The 21823-nt window shown below is 50.6% G+C and overlaps 2 protein-coding genes across 11 annotated transcripts; one reads left to right on the top strand and one right to left on the bottom strand.

The window, feature by feature from the left end:
- Positions 1-4147: 4147 nt before the first annotated feature.
- TSEN34 (tRNA splicing endonuclease subunit 34) lies at positions 4148-10130 on the bottom strand. Of its 3 annotated transcripts, none has more exons than XM_074315974.1 (5): positions 10011-10130; positions 8819-9065; positions 8343-8577; positions 7931-8188; positions 4148-4635 (listed from the first exon to the last, which is right to left on the bottom strand). In XM_074315974.1, the coding sequence occupies exons 2-5, from the start codon at positions 9059-9061 to the stop codon at positions 4448-4450; spliced, it is 924 nt and encodes a 307-aa protein (XP_074172075.1). In that variant the 5' UTR covers positions 9062-9065; positions 10011-10130; the 3' UTR covers positions 4148-4447. The 3 variants fall into 3 exon arrangements, with proteins under 3 accessions (XP_074172075.1, XP_019571479.2, XP_074172074.1); XM_019715920.2 differs by lacking the exon at positions 10011-10130 and adding an exon at positions 9747-9915; XM_074315973.1 differs by lacking the exon at positions 10011-10130 and adding an exon at positions 9687-9841.
- Positions 10131-10343: 213 nt separating this feature from the next.
- MBOAT7 (membrane bound acylglycerophosphatidylinositol O-acyltransferase MBOAT7) lies at positions 10344-21814 on the top strand. 8 transcript variants are annotated; one of them, XM_074315968.1, is made up of 8 exons: positions 10344-10718; positions 11278-11356; positions 11454-11583; positions 12141-12267; positions 14116-14275; positions 15473-15833; positions 17689-17865; positions 20808-21814. In XM_074315968.1, the coding sequence occupies exons 2-8, from the start codon at positions 11281-11283 to the stop codon at positions 21193-21195; spliced, it is 1419 nt and encodes a 472-aa protein (XP_074172069.1). In that variant the 5' UTR covers positions 10344-10718; positions 11278-11280; the 3' UTR covers positions 21196-21814. The 8 variants fall into 8 exon arrangements, with proteins under 8 accessions (XP_074172069.1, XP_019571474.1, XP_019571475.1 ...); XM_019715915.2 differs by having other exon boundaries at positions 10467-10704; XM_019715916.2 differs by having other exon boundaries at positions 10574-10714.
- The last annotated feature ends 9 nt before the right edge of the window (positions 21815-21823 follow it).

The following is a 21823-nucleotide window of genomic DNA, read 5'->3' as shown; positions in this document are numbered from 1 at the left end:
TAGATAATGTTTAATGAGCACTTTAAATGTACTAGGCTTTGGGCTAACACTTCATCTCGGTTTTTACAATTAATTCTTGTGCCCCATGATTTCTATCACTAAAAATAATAAAAGGTGGCATTCTGAAATGCTTACTATGTACAAGGCACTGGTCAAAGAACTTTACACGTATTACTTAATCCTCAATACATACTTAAGGAGTACTCTGAGAAACTGCCCTCCCTCATACATAATGGTACTATTATCAATACTCACTTAAGGAGTACTAATACTAGTACCAGTCCTATTTTACAGATGGCATGGAGGCACCAAACAGTGGTTATAGAACTTGCCCAAGAATACACGATGTGGAAATAAATGAAGACAACCAAATTAGAACAAGCAAAGGCCATTTATTCAAAGTAAGGGCATCAATCACTGTCACTTGTGTTTTGGCAGAGACACCAAAGTGTAACGAAACCTCCATAAAAAAATCAAAGAAGGGCCGCCGTTTTGCTCAGTGGTTACAGCAAGGTGCTCATAACACCAAGGTCACCGGTTGAATTCCCACATGGGCCAATGAGCTGTGCCCTCCACAACTAGATTGAAAACAACTTGACATGGAGCTGATGGGTCCTGGAAAAACACACTGTTCCCCAATACTCCCCAATAAAAATTTTTTTAAAAAAAGAACCCAAAGGGAGTTTCCAGTTTAGTAAATAGGAGATTTGGGGAGAGTGGTGCACCTGGAGCCTCCTGGTTGATTAAATCATCAACCCTGGATGATTGAACTCAATCTCCAGCCCCTCTCTCCTGGGTGGAGGGAAGATATTAAAAGTTCCAACCCTCTAATCACATGGTTGGTTCTTCTGGCAACCAGACCCCATTCTTAGGTGTCTTCCAAAAGTCGCTTCATTTACATAAACTCAGGTGTGTTTGAAAGGGGTTTTTTTATATAATAAATATCAAGACACCTGTATTGCTCTTATCACTTCAGGAAATTCCAAGGGTTTTAGCTCTGTGCCAGGAACAGGGATGAAGACCAAGTATACATCTTCCATTATAAATTACAGTATCACATCAGTGCTAAGTGGTAAGGCAAATACATCAAGTAGGAAGGGGCATGCGAGAGGAGGGTCAAATTTGAAGTAAAGCGATCATGGAAGGCCCGGGAAGGAAAGACCAGCTGGCAGTGAGGCACAAGACCACATGACCATTAGGGGAGCAGTGTTCCAGGTTGGGTAGCAGGTGTGAAGATAATGAAAGGGGAGCTTGCTGAAGAGACTGGTGCACAGGCAAATGGATGGAGTCAGAGTTAGAGGAACCTGCAAAGTTTGGTTTACCCAGAGATGGGAAACTGGGGAGTTTTAAACAGAGGAGTGACACGATCTGACCTACCTTTTAACCTGACTGTTGAAACAGACAATAGAGGGGCAAGGGTGAAAGCCAAGGAGATGAGTGAGGAAGCTACTGCAATCATCCAAGTGAGTTTCATGCTGGCTTTTGGCAAAATGTTAGCAGCGAAGATGGAGCAAAGTGATCAAATTCTGGTTCTACATTCGGAAGATAGTGCCTATAGGATTTAGTGGCTGATTGGATGCAGGGGTACCAGTAACAATTTACTTTTGAAGACTTTTAGGGCAGTTTTAGGTTCACAGCAAAATTAAGAGGTAGAGATTTCCCATACATCGCCCACCCCCCACATCCATCGCCTCCCCATTATCAGCATCCGTCACCAGAGTTCTACACGTGTTACCATTGATGAACCTACATTGACACATTATAATCACCTAAAGTCCAGAGTTTACATTACGGTTCACCATGGATGTGGTACATTCTGTGGGTTTGGACAAATGTACAATGACATGCATTTATCATTAGACTATCATACAGTCATTTCACTGCCTTAAAAATCCTATGCTCCAATTATTTCTTCCTCCCTCTCCCCTCCAACCCCGATCTTTTCAGTCTTCATAATTTTGCCTTTTCCAGAATGCCATATAGTTGGAACCATGCAGTATGTAGCCTTTTCAGAAGTTTCTTTCACTTAGTAATATGCATTTAAGATTTCTCCATGTCTTCATAGCGTGAAAGCACATTTCTTTTTAGCACTGAATAACATTGTCTAGATGTACTATACTTTATCCATTCACCTACTGCAGGATATCTTGGTGGCTTCTAAGTTTTGGCAATTATGAATAATGCTGCTGTAACATTGCAGGTTTTTGTAGGGTTGTGTTTTCATGACCTTGGGTAAACACCGAGGAGGATAATTGCTGATCATATAATAAGGGTATATTTAATTTTCTCAGCAGCTGTCACTCTTCCGAGGTGACTGTACCATTTGCATTCCCACCAGCAATGAATGAGGGTTCCTGTTGCTCCACATCACACCAGCATTTGGGGTTGTCAGTGTTTTGGGTTCTGGTCTGATAGGTACATAGTGGTATGTCATTATTACTTTGCATTTCCATAATAACATTTTCATATGCTTATTTGCCATCTGAATCTTACTTTGTGAGGTGTCTGTTATCCGTTAAGGTCTTCAGACCATTTTTAAATCCATTCTGTTTTCTTAATCTTGAGTTGTAAGAGTTCTTTGTGTCTTTTGAACAACAGTCCTCTATCAGATATGTCTTTTGCAATATTTTCTCCAAGTTTTCAATTTTAATGAAGTCCATATTATCAATTCTTTCATGGATCGTGCCTTTGGTATTTATCTAAAATGTCATTGCCAAACATTAGGTCATCTAGGTTTTCTCCTAGGAGTTTTATAATTTTGCATTTTACATTTAGGTTTCTGATGCATTTTAAACTTTTATTTATTTGTGTTTTTCCAGGACCCATCAGCTCCAAGTAGTTGTTTCATTCTAGTTGTGGAGGGCGCAGCTCAGTGGCCCATGTGGGGATCAAACCGGCAACCTTGTTAAGAGCACGGCGCTCTAACCAACTGAGCCAACCGCCTGCTCCCTACGATGTATTTTGAGTTAACTTTTTTGCCAGGAGTATAAGGTCTGTATCTAGATTTATTTTTTGTTTTGTTTTGTTTTTTGCATGTGGACACGCTCACAATAGTTTATTTTTTTTAAGGAAGGCGCAGCTCACAGTGGCCCATGCTGGGATCAAACCAGCAACCTTGGTGTTATCAGTACCAGGCTCTAACCAACTGAGCTAACTGGCCACCTGTCTCACAATAGTTTTTAATGAGGAACTTTTGAGAGGGAAGACTCAGGACACAGGTACTGCGACTTGTAAGTACTTTGTTGTAGAGAGAAGAGACAAGGTGGAAGAATATATATATATATATATATATATATATATATACATACATACATGCAGGCCAATTACCAAAGAGACACGCAGAGTAGTGTTAGCCAGACAAGGATTAGTGTCCTATTTCAAATTAATCCAAACAGATAGGAAATTGAGATTCTATCAAATTTGTTTACCGAGAAGGACAAGAAAGAAAGTAGTTGGAGGAGGGTACAAATTTAGCAACTAGAGGTAGAGACTTTCAGCCCCAGGATTTTTACCACGTTGAATGTATTACAGTCACAAAATCTACATGACAAAACTACGCATTATCTTAATATATGTATAAATACTGGAAGTATGTACTGATAATGTTCTAGTCATTTCTTAAGCAGAAGGTCAATATAGGGAATCATTTTATAAATGCTTATTTTATACATTGGTTTTGGTAAAAAGTTGTCGAATATGACACATATTAAAAAAAAAAAAGGACCCAGAATATAAATGTACGGCATAAAAAACAATTCTCAAACACCTGAATAAACACCTGTCAGGCCAAGAAAACAAATACCGCCAGTATTCCAGAAGGCCCGAGAGCCCTTCCTCACGTTCCCCTCCCCACTCCACACTCCTGTCCTGAAATGGCAACACTCACATTCTCCTCCTCTTCGTGTGTTATTTTTATTTACGTCTTTGTATACGTCTGAAATGTTTTGTAAAAATCTTTTCTAAAGGAAGTTTAGTGTAGTGGGAAGAGCTCACACTTCCCATTGGGAGTGAAAAAGACCAGGTTTTAAATCCCAGCTCTGCTCCTCACTAGCCATGTGACCTCCAGACTTTTCCTCATCTGTATAAGCAAATTCAAATGGCCACACTTCCCAGCATTGTCCTAAGGATTTAAACCACAAACTCCATGTTTATTCAAGAAGTTTATTGCGACTACTTGGGACCCAAGCCCTGTAGAAAAGAGAGATGAATCAACACAGTCTTCACTCAAGAAGCTCACAGTTTAGAAATGGTAACTACAAACAACACAGCCAATAGTGCTTTGAAAGCGAAAGGGACGTAAGAAAGATGTAGTGTTTATAAATCTGGAATCAAAAACTAACCACAGTGAGAGGTAGGAAGATGTTCTAGCCTCCCATGCTGAGATGAACTTGGGCCATCTAGAAAGCTCTTGCCAAAGACACAGCCACACCCCATATGTCTCTGGAGTTCACTGCAGGCTGGCCCACTGCAGGGAGGTGTAGACCACCTTACCATCAGGCTGCGGAGAACAGAGTAGCAGCGTCTTCCTGACACTGGTTCCGAGGCGGCCAGCAGAAACCAGGTCCTGGAGTGGGATGGGGTCCCCAGGAGCCCAGCACTGGGCGATGTAGTGGGCATGGAAACGGAGCGGGTCACCTGGGTGAGGAAAAGAGGCATGCAGCACTTTCCCGTGTTAGATACTGGACCATCCACAGGTAAGAGAAAGCAGATCATTTTACCACCACTATGAATATTTTAAACGACACCCTTGGACCCAGAAAGTGGTCTTCTCAAAATTTTTCTCTTAGAAGCATAGTAGCATTAAAATCTACAAAGATGTTCACTTTGCTATCATTTACAATTGCTAAAAAGTAGAAACATGGACTGGTTAAATTCACAGTGTATCCATAAGATCGAATATTATGCAACTGTTAGATTAAAAGAATGTAGGTTCCGGTCAAGATGGTGGAGTAGAAAATAATATTGAATGTCAACTAAAAAAAAAAAAAGATTAAAAAACTATACCACCTTGGACAGTAGTCAAGGATACATTGAGTGGGGGAGGAAGGAGAGAAGGCAAGTTGTCACACATGTATAGCATAATCTCATGTAAAACAAAAACAAATAATTGCACATATCATTGTCATGAGCTAAGAACCAGGACCACGAAGTCAGTCAAAGCTAAAGGACATCATGTAAATATCCAATGAAAAGTGACTCTAACAGACTAAAAGAAATAAGACAAGAATTTATAATAGGATTGAGTAATAAAAGATGGGATAAGGGAGTCAACAAAATTTTTCTGAAAAGGGCCAGATAGTAAATATTTCCAGTTTTGTGGGCCATGATGCAAATACTCAACTGCCACTGTGGCACACTAGCAACCAAAGACCATAAGGAAACAAATGGACAGGGCTGTGTTCCAAAAAAACTTTATTTAAAAAAAATCAGTCCATGGGCCAGAGCTGACCTGAAGCTGTGGTTTGCACTCTGATCAAGTAGAGTGGAACCCTAAGTGGGACACTATACAGAAGATTAAGTAACAGTAAATTTAAAAGGGCAAGTCTCTGAGACATCCCAACTGAGGGGACTGTCATAGCAACTATGAAACGAGGCCCAGTGTGGCAACTGGACTTCCAGCAAGAACTTCTCTGGTTAGCTAGGAAGGGCGCAAGAAAATGGTTGAGAAGGTACCCCAAAACTATTTTCTTAGAGGCTTAGCATCTCTTGACATTAAAAAGATTTAGTATTATAGACTTACAAATATTTTCTTTTTTTTTTTTTTTTTGAAGGGGAACAGGACTTTATTGGGGAACAGGGTGTACTTCCAGGACTTTTTTTTTCCAAGTCAAGTTGTTGTCCTTTCAGTCTTAGTTGTGGAGGGTGCCGTTCAGCTTCAAGTTGTTCTTTCAGTCTTAGTTGTGGAGGGCGCAGCTCAGCTCCAGGTCCAGTTGCCGTTGTTAGTTGCTGGGGGCACAGCCCACCATCCCTTGCGGGAGTCGAACCGGCAACCTTGTGGTTGAGATGACGGGCTCCAACCAACTGAGCCATCCGGGAGCTCAGCGGCAGCTCAGCTCAAGGTGCTGTGTTCAATTCAGGGGGCGCTGCCCACCATCCCTCGCGGGACTCGAGGAATTGAATTGGCAACCTTGTGGTTGAGAGCCCACTGGCCCATGTGGGAATTGAACCGGCAGCCTTCGGAGTTAGGAGCATGGAGCTCTAACCGCCTGAGCCACTGGGCCGACCCTAGACTTACAAATATTTAATAGACTTAGATCTTGGATACCAATCTTCATAGGACAAGGATTCTATGCATATCTGGTATGTTGAGTATTCTTTTAGAAATATTAACCTATTAAACTAACAGGTCAGCCTTATAGTTCAGTTTCAAATGTGTAATTGAGTAATTGATTTAAACTTATTTTAACGTGACATGTTAGTAAGTCTATTAACAGTGTTAGAACATATAAACTTAAAACTCACCCCATTTATGCTTTATTAGATTTAACTTATGACAAGGTCCATAAACAGAAAAATGCAGAATTTAAACCAGAAAATATATTAAATTTTAAAATGCAGCTTATAATATTTAAAACTACTTAACTCCTTTTGTAAATGGGATCAAACATAAAAAAAAAAGGGGGGGGGGGGCGGCTGGTTAGCTCAATTGGTTAGAGCACGATGTTCATAACACCAGGGTTGCCAGTTGGATCCCCACATGGGCCACTGTGAGCTGCGCCCTCCACAACTAGATTGAAACAACTACTTGACTTGGAGCTGATGGGTCCTGGAAAAACACACTTAAAATAAAGAAAAAAGTTAAAAAAAATAAAAATGGGATCAAACATGAACTAATTGTCCCCTTAAAATCTGCACGTTGAACTGAAAGCTTAGAAAAGAACTAAATATTAGCATTTGTATGTTTAATAAATTTAATATTCTTTTTCAAAACCAATATAATCTTTTTTTTACATATAAAAGTCACCAAAAAAATAGTAGTGAAATAATTAAACCGCGGTTATCTGTGGAGAATGGGGCAAGTAAATTGTTCTCAGCTCCTAAATCAGTCATTTAGTTAAATTAAGCTTTTAGCCTGAAAAGAGAAGAAGGCTCCCAGCTCATCTGCAGAAGATTTAGTGGACACTCTCCAATCAATAGCTAAGATCTGACTACTCATCAGGTAGTTCTCTTTCCATGTTCTTAAGAAGAACAAAAAAGATGATTTTTTGCAGATTTATTTAATCTTTTAGTTACACAATAAAGATAACCTTACTACAAATTCAAAAATGAACTGATTCATCAAAAGTCCCCTTTACCCATACCTGATGCAAATTCCCTCTCAGAGGTAAACCACTGTAGTTGGGCTGGGGTACATCCTTTCATGCCTCTGTCTACTTGCTTGACAGGATTCTCTTAGTTTACTTAGTACTCCATTTTAAGTTATCTTCATATTCTTTTATTAGAGCCACAATTTTTAAGGCTACTTAAATAATGTGTATATAACTACATAACAATATAAAGATATTTACTTTTTACTGTACATTTTCTACAAGCTGTTTTCTTTTCTCCCTTTGGTTATTTTTAAAATAAACATACATGGCCCTACATCAATCAGACACCTAATGCTGTTTCTCTGACAACTAACTGTGATATTTAACCACTGACCTATTAATCATCATCCTGGTTCTTATCTAACTGTTCAATACTGTAAAGAATCTTGCAATGACTTGTATGTTTGGTGCACATATGCAAGTATTTCTCAGTGAAACTTCTAGATGAAAGCAAGTGTTAATAAAATTTACTAAACTGCCCAGTAAATGAGCTTGGGTTCCCAAGTGTTTCCTGTCTTTCCATGTGTTTCACAAGCTGAGAAAACGAGACAAAAAGGAAAAACGCAGAATGTGGTAGGATTGTGAAGGGGCAGCAACCAGATGTCCCAACCCAAACTCACCAGGATAGACCAGGAAGTCGCCCCCGAACTTGCCAGCAGCACTGAGGAAGAAGCCTCGCTCCCACAGGTCTCTGTAGATGCTGTAACGTAGCTCATGGGCTGGACGGCCAGCATGGGGCCAGTCTTTGGACTGGACACGCCAGTCTAAGGGCCTAGCCTTGATGGGTCGAGGCCTAGCAGTAGCCAGCTGGATGAGCAGAGCAGACCTGGGCAAGGGGGCCACCCCATCTGAAGGCCCAGGTTGGGGAGAGGAGGAGACTGGGGAAAGTGAATCCAAGAGATTTTGGTAAATTCATGAGGCCAAAGTCTTCCCATCCCCCAGGGAGACCCAGACCCTGGAGCTCCAGCCAAAATTCCCAAAAGATCTCTTCCCTCCTTTCCCTGGTCCTTGGACTCCAACTCCCACCCTCACCTGCTTCCTCAGAAGCCTGCCTAGCATTGGCCTCATTCTCTTCAACAGCTTGGTTCCCGCTGGCCTCCTGGCTCTCGCTGGTCCCTGAATCTGCTTCCAGCTTCTGCTTTTTGGCTGCCTGGCCCTGCGCAATCTTCTCAAGGAACTCCTGGCGGCGAGTCTCACGGGTCTCAGCTACCAGAGCGCTTTGCTCCTGGAAGTCCTGCTCTTGCTTGCGCTTGAAGGATGCTAGAGCCTGAGAAGTAAACTTAGCTGGACCTTCAGGATGCAGGTATACCCTCCATTAACGAAGCTAGGAATCCTGAGTCCCTGGCCCCTCCTAACCTCAGCGCCTGAACCCGGGGATCCCAGTTTCCCACTTCCACATTCCAGAATCCAGGTCTCCCAGGCCCCTCCCACTCGAGGACCCAGAGTCCGGTTCTCCAGCCTCTTCTCCCGCAGGTCCACGGAGTTCGCGCCCCCAACCCGCCCCTTACCAGGCTGTGTTGGCCGGGATTCGGACGTGGGGCGCTGACCAGGGTCACGGCGCCGATCTCCGCCAGGAGCCGCGCCTCTTCAGGCATCAGCAGCAGCGGGAGGCCCAGGTGTGAGTTTTGGCGGGGCCCGCGAGGAAGGGCGCCCACTGTGCGGCCCCCAACTCCCAGGCGCTCCCGTAGCGCCTGCACCGCCTCGGCCCCCCACACCAGGGAGCGGCCGTTTGCGACCTCCACCACCAGCATCCTCCTGCGGGATTGGGGTGGGGGTTGCAGCAGTCACTCGGAGAGCCGCCGGCCGCGGAAAGCCCACCCACGTACTCGGGGGTCAGGCGAAGCTCCGCCCCTGAGCCTCAAGGGGCGGAGCCTCGCTCGCTCTGCGGTCCTCCACCTGCCGAGCCGGAGGGCCAGGCCCCGCCCCCTGGAGCCACGCTCCGGCCCCGGACAATCCCGCCAGGTCCCGCGGCCCTGCGGTCAGCATTCGATCTGGGCTATCACTGCCGCGCCCGCCATTGCGCCTCCGAACAAATCCTTCAAACGAGGCTACGCCCCCTACGAGGTCCATTTGCACTGCCCGCTTCAGGTTGCACGGAACTTGGCTCCACCCCTCCCCTAGCCACCAAGATTCGGCCTCAGGGCCTTGTAGCTCTGAGTCAGTCTCCCGAAGCACGAAGCCCCGCCCACTTCCGAATATCAGCAGTTCCACGTTCGGGAGTGCTCGGCTCGGCCGAATGCACAGCGTCACCCCCCTCCTGGACGCCAGCGGTTCGGCGTTAGGACGTCATCTGCTCCCGTCATCCCGCAACCTGAGGCGCCGCCCCTCCTGTTGCAAGCGCTCCCCAGTTGGGGAGTCCTCGCCCCACGACCGTACCCCATTGCCGAGGCCCCGCCCCGAGCACCCGCCGTCCGTTTTCCGCTCGGGCAGGCTCACCCCACTCGTGGGCGCTCGGTCGGCCTCCTCGCCTCCCTTCAGAATGTCGCACCGTTCTCTGACAGAACCAGCTAATCACCTCGTAAACACCAATTAGCTGTCCCGGCGGAGCCACCCCCTACGTAGCGCGCCACAGACTTCCTCCACCACCACCCCATGCGGACCCCCTGCGTCAATTTCGTCACGCCGCCACCTAAGCGTAGCGGGAAGCCCGAGACCCGCCCTGCAGGGCCGTAGCCCCGCCTTGCCCCTGTTGGGGAGCACCTTAACCCCGCCCACCGAAGAGCTCCTCCCTCCGTCTCTGCGATTCCGCGATTTCGGAACGTGAGGCCCGTTTCCTTGGCCCCACCCTCCTTGGCCGATGAGTCCCGAGGCCCCGTCTCTTTAAGGCGGGACGCTATTGGCCCCGCCCCCTCGGGGTATCTTGGTCACCGGTACTTTCGTGATGCCTTAGCCTGTGTCCCCGCCTCCCTGCTAAACATGAGATTCCTTCTACCAACAAACTCGAGTCATTTGTACCCAACTATTTCCGAGGAAAACCGAAGCTCGTGGCCCCTCCTCCAAACTGCCTCCCGACTCAGCCCGAAGGAACTCGAAGCGGAGGCCCCGCCTCACTCCAAAAGCTGTCCAGGTCCCGGCTGCTTCCCGGGTCCCATCACCTCTTTCGGAGCCCGAAGCTCTGGCCCCGCCTCTTTCCGAGCCCGAAGCCCCTCCTCTTTCTGTACTCGGGCTGGATAGATTTCGGGTCCCGGTCCATCCGCGGATGCGTGCTCCGGACTCCTGATTCCAGTTCCTTCCCTGCCCAGCCTAGAGCCTGAAAGTTGTCGCTCACACGGCCCGGGATAGCACAGCCCGGCAGGCCCTCGAGAGAGGCGGGGGCGTGCGGGGCAGGGAGGTGTGGCCGGGGCGGGACTGCTCGGCCTCCTCTTGCTCCGCGAGCGGCGCGGAGCCGGACCCGGTGAGAGGTGGTGGGTGAGCCCCAAGTCGCGGTGGGGTCGCTGCGCAGAGGCGCGCTGACGGGGTTTCGGGGGCGGCTCTGGAGCACGGCCGAGTTGCGGGTGGCGTAACTGCCTGTGGCTTTGCCGGGGCGGTCCTGACAGCGCTGGGTGCACACAACTGGAGTGTGACTGGGGAGGGGGCCTGAAGACCCGGGTGGTCCCCCTCTCGGCAGGAGAGGGGTACGGAGCTCCGAAAGAGGTGGAGGCTGGAGGCCTGGGCTCCTCCAAGTCCTCCCGAAGAAGGGCTGGGGGTGTCTGCAGACGTGTGTGCTTGAAGAGGGAGGGCCTGAGTTCCTGGGTCCTCGAAGCAGGAGGTTGGCTGGAGGAGAAGGGGACTGGAGGCCTGGGTGCTCAGAAGAGGGACACGGGGAGTGGAATCCTCTGTCCTCTAAGGAGAGAGGGCCTGGAGGTCCGGATTCTTATGTTCTCAGAGGAGAGGAGCTGATCCTGGACAACTGAGGACCAGGAGGCAGATTCAGGGCTGTGGGGCCAGAGTCCTGGGTTCTCACTGCGAACCTCTGCCCCTCCCCCAGATCATGTCGCCGGAAGAATGGACATATCTAGTGGTTCTTCTTATCTCCATCCCCATTGGCTTCCTCTTTAAGAAAGCTGGTGAGTCAGGTTCCCTCCCAGTGGAAAATAGGGGTGGGGAGCAGGGTTGGGGCCCCCCCGTAAGGTTCCAGGCTTATGCTGTCTCTTCTCCCTGCAGGACCTGGGCTGAAGAGATGGGGAGCAGCAGCTGTGGGCCTGGGGCTCACCTTGTTCACCTGTGGCCCCCACACTTTGCATTCTCTGGTCACCATCCTTGGGACCTGGGCCCTCATTCAGGCCCAGCCCTGGTGAGGATGAGGGTGGGGGGAGACTGGAGGGGAAGAGGAAGCAACCTGTTTGCTCTTTGGTTCTTTCTCAGTTTCTGCCTGGGTCTCTGGATGTCTCTTGTTTATCTGTTGTTTCTCGGTTATTTGTCTTTTTTTGTTGTTGTTTCCCTCTTCTGCCTTTTTCTGGGTCTTGTCCCTGTGTGTCTGTCCTGGTCTTCTACATCTGTGTCATGGATTCTGGAGAGAGGACATTCCTTGTCTGCTGGCCTTGCCACCATTCATATCCGAATTCCCTCTCCCTCTCTCCCTCCCTCTCTCCCCCTTCCTCAGTAAAAAAATGGAGGGAAAGATCTTCACCCTGAAACTTCTCTTAACGTCTTATTCTTTTCTCTGTTGCTACACATTTCTTTGTGGCTGTGCTTCTTCTCCCACAGTTTCAGTCTTGTTCATTCTGTCCCACTCCCATTTTCTGTCTCTGAAGGTGGGTAAGTGGGAGGGGATTTGTAGCTGGAATCTGGGGGAGCGGAGGTGAGGTGAGGTCCGGGGCCCAGCACCACCACCTCCTGCCTCTGCCCCAGCTCCTGCCACGCCCTGGCCCTAGCCTGGACCTTCTCCTACCTCCTGTTCTTCCGAGCACTCAGCCTGCTGGGCCTGCCCACTCCCACGCCTTTCACCAATGCGGTCCAGCTGCTGCTGACACTGAAGGTCAGATTCCCCCCACCCTCCCTTTGTACCAGTTAACCCCGCTAACTTCACCTCCTCCTCTCTACCACTCCCATGCCAGCAGGGGAGGTGGGATTTTATCTTCCACACACCCCCGGGGGCGGGACTTGACCTCCCAGCTCTTCCCTGGGTTACAGAGGTATTCCAAGTAGTGTAGCATGAATGCCAGAGCCTGAGCTAAGTGCTCTCTTTGCGTCCTTGGAGCAAGCCACTTTGCGAAGGAGGAAAACCGCTTTGGGGAGAAGGCACTTATCTAAGGGTACAAAACCAGGATCCTCAGGTCTGGCTCTAAGTCACCTGGGAAGATGGGTGAAAGCAGATTCCCAGGCCCCACCCCAGATGGAAAAGCCATGAGTTCCCACTGTGCACTGGGCTCCCACAACGTATCAGTGAGCAATCATGCAAGGTAACGAACCAGGTCTCCTCAGGAGGGGAGTTCAGGACAAGCAGGCGTTGGTTAGCTAAGAGAAGAGTTAGAGGAACCACCTTTCAGGCTGCAGGCACAGTGTGTGGAAGGGAGCAGGCTGACTTCCAACTGTGTGCCATCCACATGGACTGAAGAGAAGGGACACCAGGGGCCAAACCACGATGGGCCTTGTTGGCCAACGTAAGGGGTTTGGACTTCTTCCTGTGGGGGCCCAAGGTACCCTGGAAGAGGTTTTTTGGTTTGTTGCCAGAGAAGGTAATGTGATTGGATTTACGTGTTTCAAAATACTCACTCTGGGTGCCTCAAGGAGATTGCAGTAGAAAGGGCAAGATGGGGTGCGGTAGGGCTCCTTAATCAAAGCCCGGCAGGAAGATGGTGGTGGTGGCTTGATCAGCCTGTCGACGGGTCAGTCAGAATCCCCGCAGGAAACACCGCATTTAGGATAACTTGAGGAGTTATTATTTATAAGGGTGGTTGGGCAGGACGTGAAGGAGCCAGAAGGGACAGTGCAGGAACCCTGGACCAGCAGCCGGGGAGCCCGTACCAACCCTGGGCCCAAGGGGACGAGAGGAGGGGCAGGTAGGGGAGCCTGGAAGGAAAAGGCTTATGTAGAGGCACCCACCCTGACAAGATGTGTCCAGAGTCATGCCAGCCCAAGGTGATCTTACAAGGGAATAAAACACAAGCCCTCAGTCCTATCTTCCTCCATGTCTACCTGGGGTTCTCTGTGGAGGAAGCTGGAAGACATGGAGGCCTGTTGACGTAGGGCCGGCCTTGAGTCTGTGCCGAGAAGGGTAGAGGCCAAGTATATTCCGCCCAGTGGTGGAGGCAAAACACAAAGGACAGGCCTGAGAGACTTAAGAGAATAGATTTGGGGAGCGAGGAAGGTCTCCAGCCTGGACAAATAACTGAATGGTGGTGCCATTGCCTGAGCACAGAGACTGGAGGCGGATCCGTTTTGAGGAGTGGGTAATACCAGGTTCCACTCTGCATGTGTGAAATTTGAGGTGCCCAGTATATTAATGCCCGAGTATTAATGACAAGACGCAACTTAATGAATAGGTTTGGGGCTGTGAGAGGAGAAGTCCTGGCTACAGGTAGAGTTTGGGAGTCACAAGAGTGGGGAGTATGTAAAGCCCCAGGCTGCCAGAGAACAGAGAAGGATGGAACTTAGAGAAAGAAGACAGGCAGGCCCAGGAGTGACCCCAGGGAATGCCTGCCATCTAGAGAGCCACTAAGATGCCATAACTCACGACTCAAGATGTTCCCTGGGGAGTGGAACGCAGCTCCCAGCTGCACGCCCCAGAGCACGCCCCTTGGCTGCCCAGAGGGGTAGCTTGAGGGAGGTGGTGTGAGGGGGCCCCGAGTCTGACCTGTCTCCCACCCACACCCCTTCCTCCCAGCTGGTGAGTCTGGCCAGTGAGGTACAGGATCTGCACCTAGCCCAGAGGAAGGAAATGGCCTCGGGCTTCAGCAAGGGGCCCAGCCTGGGGCTGCTGCCCGACGTGCCCTCTCTGACTGAGACACTCAGCTACAGCTACTGCTACGTGGGAATCATGACAGGTGAGTGCGCCTTCCCCCCACGCCTCCCTGTCCTGTCTCCCTTGCCCTCTGTCTCCATCCCAGCATCTGCTGCTTGGCGGGTGAGTTTCTGTACCCAACCCTCCCACTGGACCCAGGGCTCCTCCACAGGAAGCCCGACTGTTCTCAGCCTAAGTGATGCCTTGTAGCTTATTGGGAGCAAACGGAGATAAAGGAGAAAAGCCTATGTAGCTTTGATGCTTCTGCTGCCCAGGGAACAAATATTCACAGCATATGATCCCATTTTAGTTTCAGAAAATATTTGTCATTAATGCTGACCTCATAGAAGGTATTCTTTTTTATGACAACTTTACTGAGCTAGAATTGACATAGTCTCCCACTTAGAACCATGTGCCATATGCTGGTGTTTAGTATATTCACAGAGTTGAGCAGCTATCCCCACCACATAGTGGTAGAACAATTGCATCACCCCAAATAGAAACCCTTGCACCCTTTAGCCATCAGCCCCAAACGTCCATCTAATCCCAGTCCCTGGGAACCGCTGATTGACTTTCTATCTGTGTCACTTTGCTTAATGTGCACATTTTAGAATGGAATCACACGCTATGTGGCCTTTTGTGACATGTGAGGCTTCTAACACCTGTCACTTCTGTTGATCCCCACTGCTCCCTCCCTAGGCCAGGCTATCATTTTAAATACTGCAGCAGTCTCCCATTTTCCATCATTGTCCCTCTGCTGTCCCCACCGTGCTCAGTGGCTGAGGGGTCTTGTAAAAGGCGAATGGTACCCGGCACTTCCTGTTGGAAAAGCCCATGGTGGTTTCCTGGCACTGAGAACAAAACCCAAGTCCTCCTAGGTTCCTGGGGGTCCAGCGCCTGTGCCCTCTGGTTTCTTCTCACACCTCTCTCCTCCTCTCCTCTACTTCCTGTCACTCTGTCACACCGAACTCAACCCCTGCCTGGGGTCTGTCTGACTCCATCTGTCTCAGAGCCTCAGTACCCCTCACTCTCTGGGGTATTCGGCCCTCAATATAACTGTGTACCACTTTCCTTCTTTCTGAGTCCTCTGCTTCCCTGTCCCTTCCCTCTGGGGACACCCCCACCCTTGTCTTTGCTTCTGTCTCTCTTCTCTGTCCCCCTTTCCTCTCCCCATCTTAGCTCCCTCACCCTCTCCGCTGGTCCAGTCTCTGACCAGCTAACCCTCCCCCTCCCGCCACAGGCCCGTTCTTCCGCTACCGCACGTACCTGGACTGGCTGGAGCAGCCCTTTCCGGGCGCCGTGCCCAGCCTGCGGCCCCTGCTGCGCCGCGCCTGGCCGGCCCCGCTCTTTGGGCTGCTCTTCCTGCTGTCCTCGCACCTCTTCCCGCTGGAGGCCGTGCGCGAGGATGCCTTCTACGCCCGCCCGCTGCCTGCCCGCCTCTTCTACATGATCCCCGTCTTCTTCGCCTTCCGCATGCGCTTCTACGTGGCCTGGATTGCGGCCGAGTGCGGCTGCATTGCCGCGGGCTTCGGGGCCTACCCCGTGGCCGCCAAAGCCCGGGCCGGGGGCGGCCCCACCCTCCAATACCCACCCCCCAGCAGGTCAGGCGGCGGGAGGGAGGCATCCCAAGACCCGGCAGGCCCCATCACCACGGGCTGGCCCTGCCCCTAGCAGGGAGGAGAGTGGGGAGCAGGGGGCAGGGCCACCACCTTTTGTTGGCATAGTGTCGCCCCTGGGCCACCACAGCTCGCCTTCTCCTGTCCTAGGGGACAGCACTCCTGATACCTATGGATTGCCCCTTGTTGCTAGAGCTTGTCACCCCTTGGGACGGCGAATTGCTTTCTGTCACTAGGAAAAGGAAGGTGGTATCTTAACAACCCTGTTGCCATGGAAGTGCCACCGCAGTAACCCGATTGTTCCTGGTTCCTCAGGAGGCCGTCGTTGGGCATTGATGGGTTACCCTTTGTTGCTAGGGAAACGGTTCCCTAGCAACTGGACCACCCATTTGCTACGGAAGAAGGTTCCCTAGCTGCCATGGTTTGCCCCTTCCTGCCAAAAGTGTTGCTGTTTGTTGCTATGGAAATGGCACCCCTAAACTGTCCCTTTGTTGCTAGGAGCCAGCATCCCCTCCGTGGAATGTCATCACATAGCCTGCAGTTGCCCTCTGTTTCTAAGGAAATGGCATCCCTGACTGCTGTCCTTTAGCGGAAGGGACACGATTCCTAGCAACTGTAGGTCACCTTCCTAGTGTTGCGGAGGAAGCTGATCCTCCTGGTAACGATGGACTGACCTTGTTGCTAGTAATGCTACCTCCCTAGCTCCTTCACTGCTAGGTAAGTCTCATTGCTGGTAACTACAGGCTCTCTTGTTGCTAAGGAAGTGTTGCTCCTGTGTTGTAAGGGAAATGGTGCCCAAGCAATCAGGAATAGACTGCCTCTTTGTTTCCATCAGCCATGGTCAGCCTCCGCCAGGGCTGGCCCTGGGGGAGCAGCCCCTCGTCAATGTAGTGTAAATTATGAACTGCTCCTCTTTGCTAGGGTGGGGCAGTCCCCTAGTAGACACAAACTGCCATTCCTTTGTGGGGGAGCTAGTACCCCCATGCAGATTTATTTCCACTGCCCTAGTAACCATGGATGGATCTCCAGTGGCTGGAGAGGGTGTCCCCTAGAAAATGTCAGGTGGGAACTAAAGGCTTTTCTAAACCGACTGGCCTCACTCATAGTGGATGGCCCCCCTCCCATTATCAGAAACCACCAGGGGTGCAGGTGAGCCAAGGCTGTTCCCCCCCCCCCCCACCAGATGTATAGGCACCAGGGACTCAGAACTACCGTGTTACTGGGGATGACACTTCTTGAACAATGGTAAGGATCAGTAGCCAGGAAAGGCCCTTTCTTAAAGCTTTTCTAAATATCCCAGGCCTTGTTGCTAAGGAATGCCCTTTCCCTAGTAACAGAGACCACCCAGGTGTCACATAACCTAGAAGAGCTCCCTACCACGGCCCACCTCATTGTTAGGGATGCTGCTTCCCTAGCAACTGCAATGTCTGACTACTCGGAAGGGACCACATTTGGAGGCTTCTCTGAATACACTGAGCTTGGTTGCCAAGGAATGGCCTTTCCCTACATTGGAAGACAGTGAAGGGTCAGGTTGCTAAGGACTTGTAGTCTAGCAACCGTAGTCCTTCAAAGGCTTTTCAAAGCTGTTACCCACCCCATTGCCAAAAGGAGAACCCCATTATTGGTGAACTGTGCAGCCCCACCTCTACCTCCCTCCCAAGAAAGGCTCCCTCTGGGCTACACTACCCTGTTGCCCTAGCCAACGTGACAACGGCCAGAGGGCTGTTGCCTGCCCGCGATCCCCTCCTTAGCACCGGGGCTGGGACAGTAACCCGTGTCAGAAGAGGGCCTGGCTGAGCTGCATGTCTGTCCCCCACCCTCACCCTCCACCCCCCACCAGTCTGGAAGAGGCGGCTGCCCTGGAGTACGACTATGAGACCATTCGCAACATCGACTGCTACGGCACCGACTTCTGCGTGCGGGTGCGAGAAGGCATGCGGTACTGGAACATGACGGTGCAGTGGTGGCTGGCGCAGTACGTCTACAAGAGCGCGCCCGCCCGCTCCTACGTCCTCAGGTGAGCCCACCTGCCCCAGGGACGCACAGAACTACATCTCCCAGCAGCACCTGGGGCTGTCCGTGGCTTCCCAGGCTGAGCCTTCGCCCGTGAGGACCTTCGGAGCTGTAGTTTCTGGAGCCTGTTGCACTACCACTGATTTGCATTACTCTGCGCTGAACGTGCCTCCCTCTCTGGGCCTCAGTTCCTACTTCCGTAAAGTCAGCCTCATTGGACAGAAGCAGTACACTGAGCCCTGTGGACTCAGTAGCCAAGCTTTCCAGAATCTCGGCCCCGCCAATTATTAAGAAACCTTAAGGAGTAAGCTGTGTTTCCTCTTAAATGGGGGCAATGCCATTACCAGCTTGATAGGTTCACGTGAGGATTAAGAGACATAAAGTGTGAAATGTACTTAATGTGAGAGCTGACAAGTGAGTGCTGGCTACATATCAGCGTCTATTGTTCTTCACTCTGATAATTCTTGAGTGGAGACTTTGTGCCAGACATTATCTTTATAACCTTAGCAAGCAGGAGCTCTTACTCCAGTTTTAAGATAAAGAGACCAAGGCTCAGACAGGTTAGGTAACCTGCCGAGTGTCGCTCAGGCTTCCTGGAGCCACCAGATGAGCTGAGGACACCCAGTAACGCCGTCTCATAATGAAGCCATTAATGACGGCAGCTCTGAAGCTGGACTCACCTGGATGTGGGACCAGTTTAAAGATGACTCTGGCCTTGTGTTGAGAACGGCGTAGAGGTTGGGGAAGGGAGCAGGAGTAAAGCCAGAGACAGTTCAGAGGCCTTTGGAGCTGGCAAGGTGGGAGATGATGGTGTCCTGGAGTAAGGAACCGTGGCTGAAAGAGGATGGATTTGAGAGATGAACTCAAGGCATGGCATAGACCGGATGTGGGGCATGAGAGAGGAAATTAAACATGATGTCTGAGTGATGGTATAAGTGATACAGGGCACAGAAGGGCCATTGCCTGAGAAGGAGAAGACGGCATGAGAAGGTTTCAGGAGTGGGTGGAGTAAGGAAGCAAGCCTTGGGTTTCGTCTCGCTTTGAGGTGACTATTAGATTTCTAGCTGGAGTTATTGGATAGGCAGTTAGTTATGTGATTCTGACGCTTAAGGAACATGCTGGTTTAAGAAGTGGACACTTGAGTGTCATCAGATCATAGATAGATGATACTTAAAGCTTGGGGGCTGAGTGTCAGGTCAAAACCCAAGTCACGCCAGTGTTTAAACCAAGGGTTCTCAATTGGGATGATTGGGCTACACCCCCAGAGGGCATTTGGCAATGTCTGGGGATGTTTTTGTCACAGCCGGGGGATGCTTCTGGCATCTCGTAGGTAGAAGGCAGGGATGCTGCTCCACACCCTGCAGTGCCCTGGAGGCCCCCTGCCCCACAGCAAGGAACCACCTGGCCAGAGACAGTAGTGCCGAGACTGAGAAAACCTGGTGTGGACTATGGACGAGGAGGAACAGCAGCAAAGACAGCCATGAAATTGGTGCACAGTCAGCAAAGTGTTCCTTCTGGAAGGGAGGGGGGGCACCAAGTGCTTCAAGGAGGAGGGAGGGGTTATTTGTGTCACATGGTGCCAGGATCACAGTACAATGAAGGCAGGTGGGACCGCTGGGTTGGGTGTGATGGAAGGCAGCCACCTTGGTGGGAGCAGTTTGGAGGACAGAAGTGAAAGCCAGAATGCGGTGGGCTCGAGAGAGAACAAAAGGGAGACATTTCGAGGGGCAGCCCAGGTGAGTCTTTGGAGGGGCGTGGAGGGGCAGCAAAATGGGAAAGGAAGCTTAGGAATGGAAGCCGAGGGGATGGAGGGCAAGTTCAGGATCCACAGGTGTGTGTCCTCCTGTCCTGTCTCCCCACTGGGGAAAGCGTCTAAATCCTGCCACTCATGTAAATCCTCTCCACCATAAGTAGGAAGAAAAGAACAGTGTTGTTACTGAAAACACATTAAACCAGATGGCCGTGCACATCGCGAGTCACCCACTAGTGAGGTCACCAAGATGGAAAGAAATCTCACCCTTGTTACACCCCTGGGCATTACCGTCCTTTACAGAGCTTGTCCTCGATAGAAACCATAACTTGTGCTCAAGGAGGAGGGCTCCGCAGCACTGTTTGCTGCACCTCCCTTCATGTTCATCCCTAATTCACCTGATACTTGGGGTAGCCGCCATGCTAACCAGTGGGCTTTGTCTGAAGGAAGAGTAAAGTCCTATCTCTCCCACAAGTAGGTGGTTACAGGGGGCCAGGCCTAGGACAAACCCCCACAATGGCCAGGAAACAGGATTCTATCTTCTAGGGTGTTTAGGTTTCAGAGATGGCTGCCAGGCTCCAAAAAACATCCCTGGATTGTAAGGCTTTCTACAGCTTACTTTGCCTTTCCAAAGATTTACATCTATATCCAAAGGACCAAGGAAAGATTTGCAAACATTGGGTTTTTCAAGAAAATGGCCAAGGAAAATTCAACCTTTTTCTGTACCCTTAGGCCCCCAAAGATGTGTGGTTGGCATTATTCTGTCATTAGGTGACTTTTGTACTTCCAGCCCTGATGTGCCGGAGGGAAAAGTGGGTGCCATGGGCAGGAAGGATTTCTGCCCCAGGCCCCAAAACCCGCTGAAGGTCACACTCTGTGTCCATGACAGTGGTGATCAGAGCCTTAATTTGTGGGTCTTCAAGGGCTAACATTTTAGGGTCCATAAAGGGGGGGGGCATGGTTGGAGATTTCTGAGTCTTCATGGATCGGGAATTATACTCCTGGATCCCCAAAAGAGGAAGCAGCTAGGGGCTCAGGCATCTGGGTCCTGAGGAAAACGGGTGTTGGGAGGCAGTTAGCTGGGTTCCTGGAAAGAGAGTAGAGACTCCAGGGACTGGGGACCTGAACTTCCGGGTCTCAGGGAGGCGGGGCTGGGGGCTTGGACTTCCGGGTCTGACTCCCAGCCCCTCCCGCAGGAGCGCCTGGACCATGCTGCTGAGCGCCTACTGGCACGGCCTTCACCCTGGCTACTACCTAAGCTTCCTGACCATCCCGCTGTGTCTGGCAGCCGAGGTTCAGCTGGAGTCAGCACTGCGGGGGCGGCTGGGCCCAGGCGGCCAGAAGGCCTGGGACTGGGTGCACTGGTTCCTGAAGATGAGAGCCTACGACTACATGTGCATGGGCTTCGTGCTGCTGTCGCTGGGCCAGACTCTCCGCTACTGGGCCTCCATCTACTTCTGCATCCACATCCTGGCCCTCGTGGCCCTCGGGCTGGGGGTGGCTTTGGGTAGGGGCAGCCCCAGCCGGCGGAAGACCGGGTCGCAGGCCACCAGCCTTGCCCCGGAAAAGCTCCGGGAGGAGTAAACTGCTTGAAACTCCCGCTGCCAGTCGGTCCAGCCACGAAGCTTTTGCCTGGGAATTCTGTGAACCAGGCTGCCATCCTTTCCCAGAAAGAGTCCTTGATTTGGCTCAGGGCCTGGGGCCTGGAGAGGATTCCCATGTCCCTGCTCAGTACCCTGCCTTTCATGAAGCACAGCTGAGGGGTCTCCCTGCTTTCCCGCCCTCCCCTGAGGGTTCCAGAAGGTCTGTTTCCCTCCTATAAAATCCAGATGCTGTCCAGACAGGACTCTCCTATTGTTTCTGCCACAGCTTCCAGGTTACACAGAGAGCTGGCTTGCCCAAACATCAGGGCTGAGGGGCCAGTCCCCTTCTGCAGCTCCTCTCTGGGGGAGGGGCCCATTTTTCTTGTGGTGTTTGCCCCACTTTTATCACACCAGTGTTTCAGGCCTGGAAAGGGACATAACCTTCCTGTTTCACAAAGGGGAAACTGAGGCACAGATGAGCAGGCATGGGGGCCACCATTCTTGGAGCTTCCACTTGAGCCACCTCAGGGTCCCAGCACTCCTGTCACCCTCCTATCATCTTATGGCCTAAGACAGCGTAAGAATGTGTGAATCTCTCCCAATAAAGTGTTGCACACAGATTGTGTATG

The sequence above is a fragment of the Rhinolophus sinicus genome, linkage group LG11, assembly GCF_036562045.2.
Source record: "Rhinolophus sinicus isolate RSC01 linkage group LG11, ASM3656204v1, whole genome shotgun sequence".
Classification (NCBI taxonomy): domain Eukaryota; kingdom Metazoa; phylum Chordata; class Mammalia; order Chiroptera; family Rhinolophidae; genus Rhinolophus; species Rhinolophus sinicus.
The sequence above is the reverse complement of the archived record's forward strand: the minus strand, read 5'-3'. Positions and strand labels throughout refer to the sequence as shown.